The sequence below is a fragment of the Cebus imitator genome, unplaced genomic scaffold (genome assembly GCF_001604975.1).
Source record: "Cebus imitator isolate Cc_AM_T3 unplaced genomic scaffold, Cebus_imitator-1.0 Scaffold509, whole genome shotgun sequence".
Classification (NCBI taxonomy): domain Eukaryota; kingdom Metazoa; phylum Chordata; class Mammalia; order Primates; family Cebidae; genus Cebus; species Cebus imitator.
The window spans coordinates 120,044-127,605 of NW_016107824.1; the positions used below are offsets into that span (position 1 = coordinate 120,044).

Sequence of the window (7,562 nt, forward strand, 5' to 3'; positions counted from 1 at the left end):
AAAAAAAAAAAAAAAAAAAAAAAAAAAAAAAAAAAAAAAAAAAGAAAAGGGGATTTCTGAGGCCAGAGTGGCCAGGAATGGCTTCCTGCATGACGAGGCTCTCACAGGACCCTGCAGACTGCGGTGGCCCCATGTCAGGAGCAGGCTGCAGAGGGCAGATGAGGCCTTGAAGGCAGAGTCCAAGACCCACGGGGTTCCCCTTAGTCTCTAAGCACTGAAAGCAAATGCACTGCTGAGTCAGCACAGGAGAGACTCCGCCCAGGAAGCAGCCTTGGGGCCAGGATCAGAGCCAGTGCACCCCCGCCCGCCCCAGAGGACACTTCCTCTCTGTAGGACCCTGGCAGATGGGGCTGGAGCTCCGTGTCCTGGGCGCCAGCAACCCCTGCGTGATGACCACCCACCGTGACCCATCTCAGCCCTTGGGCAGTCCCTGCCCCTTCCCCAAACATGCACACTCACGCGTGTGCACACTCGCACCTGCAGCCCTGGGTGCTGTGAGCCAGGCCCCCTCCCTCCTGCTGACTTATTCAGCCTCCAGGCCCAGCATGAAGACAGAGCAGCCCCTCTGCCATGCCAGGATGCGGATGCTCAGAAGGGGTCCCCAAGCCTCAGAGGAAAGCAGCCCCCACCCCACTCTGCCACGGCTGTGCTCCTCCTGGAATCCTCAGACGGGACAGGCCAGGGTTCTGCACAGGCTCTGAGACCACAGCACAGGCCTCTGAGGGGTGACTGCAATCCTGGGCGGGGCGGGTCTGCACTGCTGAGTGCTGTGACCAAGTGTCTGCTGTCTCCCAGGCCTCCATGTTCACATCCCTGAGGCAGAAAAGGGCCTCTTCTGGGCTGCCTCCCACGGATGGTGAGACTACAATGGCAACAATGGTCTGAAAAAGGAGGAAGCATCCCCCACGCTAACTGGTGACACTTCTCAGCAACAATCGGCCTGAAACAGACAACGCCCAGCTTGCCGGCTGTGGGTGTGCCCCTAGGCCACGCCACGAGGCACCCTGAAAAGCAGAAGCCATATTGCCAGCCCACGTGCATGTCCCACAGTTACCACACCACGGCTACGCTCTCACCGCCTGGCGTTCCGCAGCCCTGTCCAGTTGTCCCACTGATAGAGCAGAAGGTACAGTCCCGTTCTATCAGAATCATAAATGTCCTGCCTTCCCCTCTTTTTTTTGAGACAGCAGCTGTCACTCAGGCTGGAGTGCAGTGACACAGTCATGGCTTACCACCCCTGGACTCAAATGATCCTCCCACCTTGGCGTCCTGAGTAGCTGGGACTACAGGTGCACCACCACGCCCAGTTCATTTAAAAATATTTTTCAGAGATGGGGGTCTCTCTCTGTTGCCCAGGCTGGTCTCGAACGGTTAGGCACAAGCAATTCTCCCACCCTGGCCTGCTGAAGCTCTGGGACTACAGTTACAGCCACTGCACCCAGCCCTCCGCTGACATCTCTCTAGAAGAGCTGGGCCCTGATCCCCCAAGGCTCCAGGAAGAGCAGGTGAGGCTGTCGAAGGAGGCCCCTGCTTCCTGTGGGCGAGGGCAGCGCTCTGTCAGATTTGTGGGTAATGATCCTATACTTGGGGAGGGGCTTGGGGGCCAGAGGCACCCGAGGATGACTCAAACCCTCACCGGGCACTGTCCGAGCCAGCACAGGCACACACTGACTAACGCCTTCTGAAGGCCTCATTCATTTCCAAAACACCATAGAACTAACTGCTTCCAGCCAAAGCTCGCCAGAGACGGAGAGGGAGGGGGCACTCTGAAGACAGCAATGCCAGTGTCCCGCCTCCGGCCAGGCCAGCTCAACCTGCATATCCACAGTCCCTCGGAGCTGCCCACACCCCAGGGCCAGAGAGCCTGACTCAGGAGTCCCCACCAGCAGGCGGGTCGGATTCTTGGCTGGCTCCACATCCACCTCCCCCAGGCGCCTGAGACAAGCACTGAAACCCAGGCCCCATGCCCAGACACAGAATCAGCGTGGGGGATGGCCTGGGCTTCAGCACCTCTTACCTGAATAGACTTTATTTAGCGGCAGTTTTAGGTTTACAGAAAGTACCATACAGAGAGTCACTCACCAAGATTTTTTAAAACTGTCACAGGAAACTCTGACACGTGGCCTGGGGTGAGGACCCCTGGGTTACCTCCACCTCCTCCCCAAGGGAGCCAACAGTAAGAAGAACATGATCCCTACCCGGGATCCCCCACACAGACAGCAATCAAGAAAGAAGAACCCAGGCCCCTGACCAATGCTCAGGGGTCAGCAGGTTACCACTGCCACAGAATCTGGCTCAACACCTATTTCGGTACAGCCCATGAGCTAAGAATGGTTTTTTTTTTTTTTTTTTTTTTTTTGAGACGGAGTTTCGCTCTTGTTACCCAGGCTGGAGTGCAATGGCGCGATCTCGGCTCACCGCAACCTCCGCCTCCCGGGTTCAGGCAATTCTCCTGCCTCAGCCTCCTGAGTAGCTGGGATTACAGGCACGCACCACCATGCCCAGCTCATTTTTTGTATTTTTAGTAGAGACGGGGTTTCGCCGTGTTGACCAGGATGGTCTCGATCTCTTGACCTCGTGATCCACCCGCCTCGGCCTCCCAAAGTGCTGGGATTACAGGCTTGAGCCACCGCACCCGGCCAAGAATGGTTTTTACATTTTTTAATGGCTGGGAAAAACACCAGAAGATGATTTTGTGACACAAAAATATTTACTATCTGGTCCTTTAAAGAAATACATTGCCAGCTCTCCCCAAGGAGCAGCCAATGTCTGAGAGGGGACATTCCCTGCAGGAAGGACCCCCAAGTCCACTCAGACACAAGAGGAAACGCGAACGCTCCGTGTGAACCGCACGTTTCAGAAGCTTTCCTGTTTCCCTCTCCAAGGCCTGTGAGCTCCAGACTCTGCCTCTGTGCCGGGCTGTCCCGCTTGTTTTTGAGGCACAGGAAGGAACACAGCCAGGCCCTGTTTACGGCGCATCTGACACAGTGCTGGCAGCAGGTCCCAGGCCACCAGTCCACACAGAGCTGAGGCACTGAAGCAAGTTGCTCAAAACCTCTCCTCTCCAACCTTGACGGTTTCCATTGATTCCTGTCTAGAAAATCGGTCCCCAAGTTTCACCTTTGTTGCCACTTGATCCAAACGCAGTCTGTCTGGGAGCCTTACGCAGGTGGCTCTAGATTCCCCACGCTAGCGCTGGGCGAGCTCCCACCTGAAGCTGGCAACAGCTGTGGAAGGGCTTTTAGAATCAAAACCGCCCACCTGCCACGGACGCAGCGGACTCCCAATGCAAATCATCCCACTTTCCCGTGGTTTAATTTCATCTGACTGCTTTCCCGCTTAGGCACACGAGGAGCGCACCTGGGAGGAGGGCACCCGCCCTGGGTCCTGGGTAGGCCTCGGGTTGGAAAGGGGTAGGGGTGCCAGGCCGTGGAGACCAAGCCACCCGGCTGCGCTTCCCAAAAGGGGCACCACTGCCCAGCAAGCAGGGGACACAGAGGCCAGGACTGGGGACCCATGCCCGCATTGACACCAGGCCACAGCCTCCGGGGGTGTCCCCTCCCCCACACCAGGGCAGAGTCCGCCCCCGCCCCTGCGAAACGGAGCCCAGTAGGGCAAGGGAGGAGCAGGGAGGAACCCACACTATTTTTTTCCAAAGTATGGGACCGCCTCAGCCCGGCAGAGGGGGGTGCAGCGGTGGAAGCGGGGCTGGGCCCTGGGCACGGACGATAGTTGGGCACGGGAAGCTCCAAATTAAACAGCTCCAGGCAGGAAGCCCGCCTTCTCCCAGATTGGTCAGGAAGTCCTGATGCAAGTTTGCGCTTTTTGGTTTTTTTTTTTGTTTTTTTTAACACGAAAGAGAAAAAGAGATTCGCGCTCCCCCCCACAGCGCTCTGGCACCTCCCACCCGGGCAAACACCCCCTCGCCCAGCGACCCCCTCTCCGCAGGCCCCGGCGGAGACGCCAGCCTCGCTATCCCCGGCGCTCGCCCGACCGCCCCCGTGGGCGCGCGGTGCCGTCTCCCCCACCCGCCGCCGCCCTTCCAGCCCGGCTCTGGGACCCGAGCCCCGCCGCCTGGCGCACTCATGCTTCAGGAATGCGGGAGCCCGGGCCGCGCGTCCCGGCGAATCTCCGCGCCCGCCCGCCCCGGCCGGCGTCGCCAGGTGATCGGGCCGTGGGGAGCCGAGACGCAGCCCCTCCCGCTCCCACTCACCCGCCAGGAGCGTGCAGGGCAGCAGCAGCCAGTACAGGACCGCGCCGAGCACGTGCGGCTCCATCCTGAGGGCCCAGGGCCCGGCCCGGACCGTGCGGACGCCGCGGCGCTATGGGGCTGCGCGGGGGCTCCGGGACCGGCGCGCCATGGCTGACCCGCGTGCGCCTCCTCCTCCTCCTTCTCCTTCTCCTCCTCCTCCTCGGCCGGGCCCGCAGTGCCCCGCCGGTGCGGACGGCCCGGGCCCGCGCTCGCTCTGGCGTCCGCCCTGCCCCTCGGCGGAGCGCAGCGCGCGGCTCAGTGGGGCGAGCTGGGCCGGACGGCGGCTCCCGCCCTCCCCCGCCCGCGGGCCTTTATAAGCTCGGCCCCCGCCCGCCCTCCCCGGCGTGCCCGCCTCCGCGCTGCCCCGACGGCCCGGCGCGCCCAGGCACCCCCCTCCGCTGCCCCGCGCAGCCCGTCGCCCTCCGGCCTGCGCTGCTGCCTGGGGGCCCCCGACCCGCGCTGGCCCCAAGCGGACCCCCACCCTCCCGCAGCCTTGGCCCCGCGGCCCCGCGTGTCCCTGGCGGTGGCGGGCGCGCTTCTCCCTGGGCGGGGCCGGGTCTGGGGCCCGGGCGCTAAATAAAGGGTCCCCGGGCCTGGCTCCCCCAGGCAGCGCCCCACGCGCAACTGCGCCCCGCGTGTCCGAGGGACTTTCGCTTTACTTCCGGAGGCGCGAGCACGCAGCGCCCCCTGGGGACCGTGGGAGGCTCGGAGTTCCCGCAGCGGCCAGGCCTGCTGGTCCCGGGGGGCGCTCGCGGGATGCGGAGGCCCCAGCAGCGCCGCCGTCCACGTGCGTCTGCCGGGGGCTTGGGGCTGCTCCCAGCCACGGGGGCCACCGCAGGCGGCTTCGCCGGGGTCGCTCTGCGGTGAGATAGTAGGAGCCACGGCCTGTGCACCTGCTGCCGCGGCGCCCGGCGACGGAGAGGCGGGGTCTGAACCCAGGGCGTTCTGGGACCCTCACCCAGACCTGCCCTTACCCAGGCCACCTCAGCTTGGCCTTCGTCTGTCCTTGAGGGGGGGCACTGAAAGGAAAAGGGGGAGGGCTCCACATCGTTTAATTGGGCTCAGTCGATGGCTCCCAAACTCAGCTGCAGAAGGGAGGGGCTGGGGTCTGAGGGGGCTGTGGCCGCGGAGCCTCAAGGCACTGGCAACTCACAAGAGCCCAGCACAAGCCGACACCCTCCAACTTAAAAACAAAACAAAACTCCGGGCGCGGTGGCTCACGCCTGTAATCCCAGCACTTTGGCAGGCCAAGGAGGAAGGATCCCTTGAGGTCAGGAGTTCAAGACCAGCCTGGCCAACATGGTGAAAACCCGTCTCTACTAAAAATTCAAATATTATCCGGGGTTGGTGCTGCACGCCTGTAATCCCAGCTACTCCGGAGGCTGAGGCAGAAGAATCCCTTGAACCTGGGAGGTAGAGGTTGCAGTGAGCCGAAATCATGCCACTGCAATCTAGCCTGGGAGACAAGAGCAAAACTCCATTTCAAAAAAAAAAAAAGCTAGAAATGGAGGTTTCCATGGGAAGTTTAGTATTTAGAGGCTGATTTGCTTTCTCTCCAAGCCTCACTCTCTGGTCTGACTTTGCAAGGTCGCTACAGAGGTGGGGAAGTCTGGGAGCTTGCTCTGCAGATGGACCTTGCAAAGGTGTAGGATGTATGTGTTCTAGACGTGTTAAAGTAGCAACAGCGGAAAAACCGCTCACCCACAGCAGCCTGAGAAATAAATGACAGTACATCTCTCAGCGGTGGGCTGCACAGCAGGGAAACAGAATCCCTTGAGTTGTTTTGTGTCAACATGGAACAATTGCTAAGATATAATGTTACAATTGTATCTTGAATTGAAAATGTTAAATTGTAACACTAAAAATGTTACAATGAAAACGAAAAGCAATCAGGTGCACTCAGAGCCACTGTCACCCACTTGGGGTGGGAGGGAGACCTGTCTTCCATGCCCTTTGGTGCTGTTTCAATGTTTTGCTTTATACATAATTCACTTATTCACAAAATAAAATTAACAAAATGGAGACAAATACTCAGAAAAAGATCTGTGCTTGCCAGGCAGAGAGAGTTGGGGTGGGCAGGAGCAGGGTGGCCACCTGTCCCACAGCTGTGCTGCATCTCCCTTGTGCCCAGTCCACGGCCCATTCAGGAATTTGGACCGTGTTCTAACTCAATCCCTGTGGTTGAGTTAGGGGCAGAGAGAGGAAACAATTTTTGCCCAGCCTTCCAGACTCCAAGTCCAAAGTCACTCCTGTCCCACTGCCCACAGCCAGGGGCCCTTTCTCAGCTTGCTGTTGCTTTTTATTTTTGTTGCTGTTTGAAATAGTGATTTGGCCAGGCATGGGGGGCTCATGCCTGTAATCCCAGCACTTCAGGAGGTTGAGGCCGGCAGATCGTCTGAGGTCAGGAGTTCAAGACCAGCCTGACCAACATGGCAAAACCCCATCACTACTAAAAATACAAAAATGAGCTGGGTGTGGTGGCCAGCACCTGCAATCCCAACTACTCGGAAGTCTGAGGCAGGAGAATCACTTGAACCCAGGAGGCAGAGGTTGCAGCGAGCCAAGATCGCACCATTGCACTCCTGCCTGGCAACAGAGGGAGACTCTATCTCAAAAACAAAAACAAAAACAAAACAAAACAAAACAAAACTGATTTTTAAAAATTTTATTTATTTATTTATTTTTATTTTTATTTATTTATTTGTTGTTTTTTTGAGACGGCGTTTCACTCTTGTTACCCAGGCTGGAGTGCAATGGCACGATCTCAGCTCACTGCAACCTCCGCGTCCTGGGTTCAGGCAATTCTCCTGCCTCAGCCTCCTGAGTAGCTGGGATTACAGGCACGCGCCACCATGCCCAGCTAATTTTCGTATTTTTAGTAGAGACAGGGTTTCACCATGTTGACCAGGATGGTCTCGATCTCCTGACCTCGTGATCCACCCGCCTCGGCCTCCCAAAGTGCTGGGATTACAGGCTTGAGCCACCGCGCCCGGCCTAAAAATTTTATTTTTATTTTATTTTATTTCTTTGAGATGAAGTCTCGCTCTGTTGCCCAGGCTGGAGTACAGTGGCATGATTTCGGCTCACCGCAACCTCCACCTCCCAAGTTCAAGTGATTCTCCTGCCTCAGCCTCCCAAGTAGCTGGGATTATAGGCATGCGCCACCACACCCGGCCAATTTTTGTATTTTTATTAAAGATAGGCTTTCAACATGTTGGCAAGGCTGGTCTTGAACTCCAGGCTCCTCGGCCTCCCAAACTGCTGGGATTCCAGGCGTGAGCCACCGCACCCAGCCAGTGATTTAGTCGAG

The 7,562-nt window shown here is 58.4% G+C and overlaps 1 protein-coding gene across 8 annotated transcripts in view; it reads right to left on the minus strand.

The window, feature by feature from the left end:
* The window catches only part of PIEZO1 (piezo type mechanosensitive ion channel component 1), a 72,853-nt gene extending 68,324 nt beyond the window's left edge, over window positions 1–4,529 (minus strand). For all 8 annotated transcript variants that reach the window (XM_017513904.2, XM_037733263.1, XM_037733264.1 and 5 more), the window contains exon 1: window positions 4,214–4,529. In XM_017513904.2, coding sequence (XP_017369393.1) covers window positions 4,214–4,277 — 64 coding nt within the window. In that variant the 5' untranslated portion in view covers window positions 4,278–4,529. The remainder of the gene's footprint in view (window positions 1–4,213) is intronic.
* Between the last annotated feature and the right edge of the window lie 3,033 nt (window positions 4,530–7,562).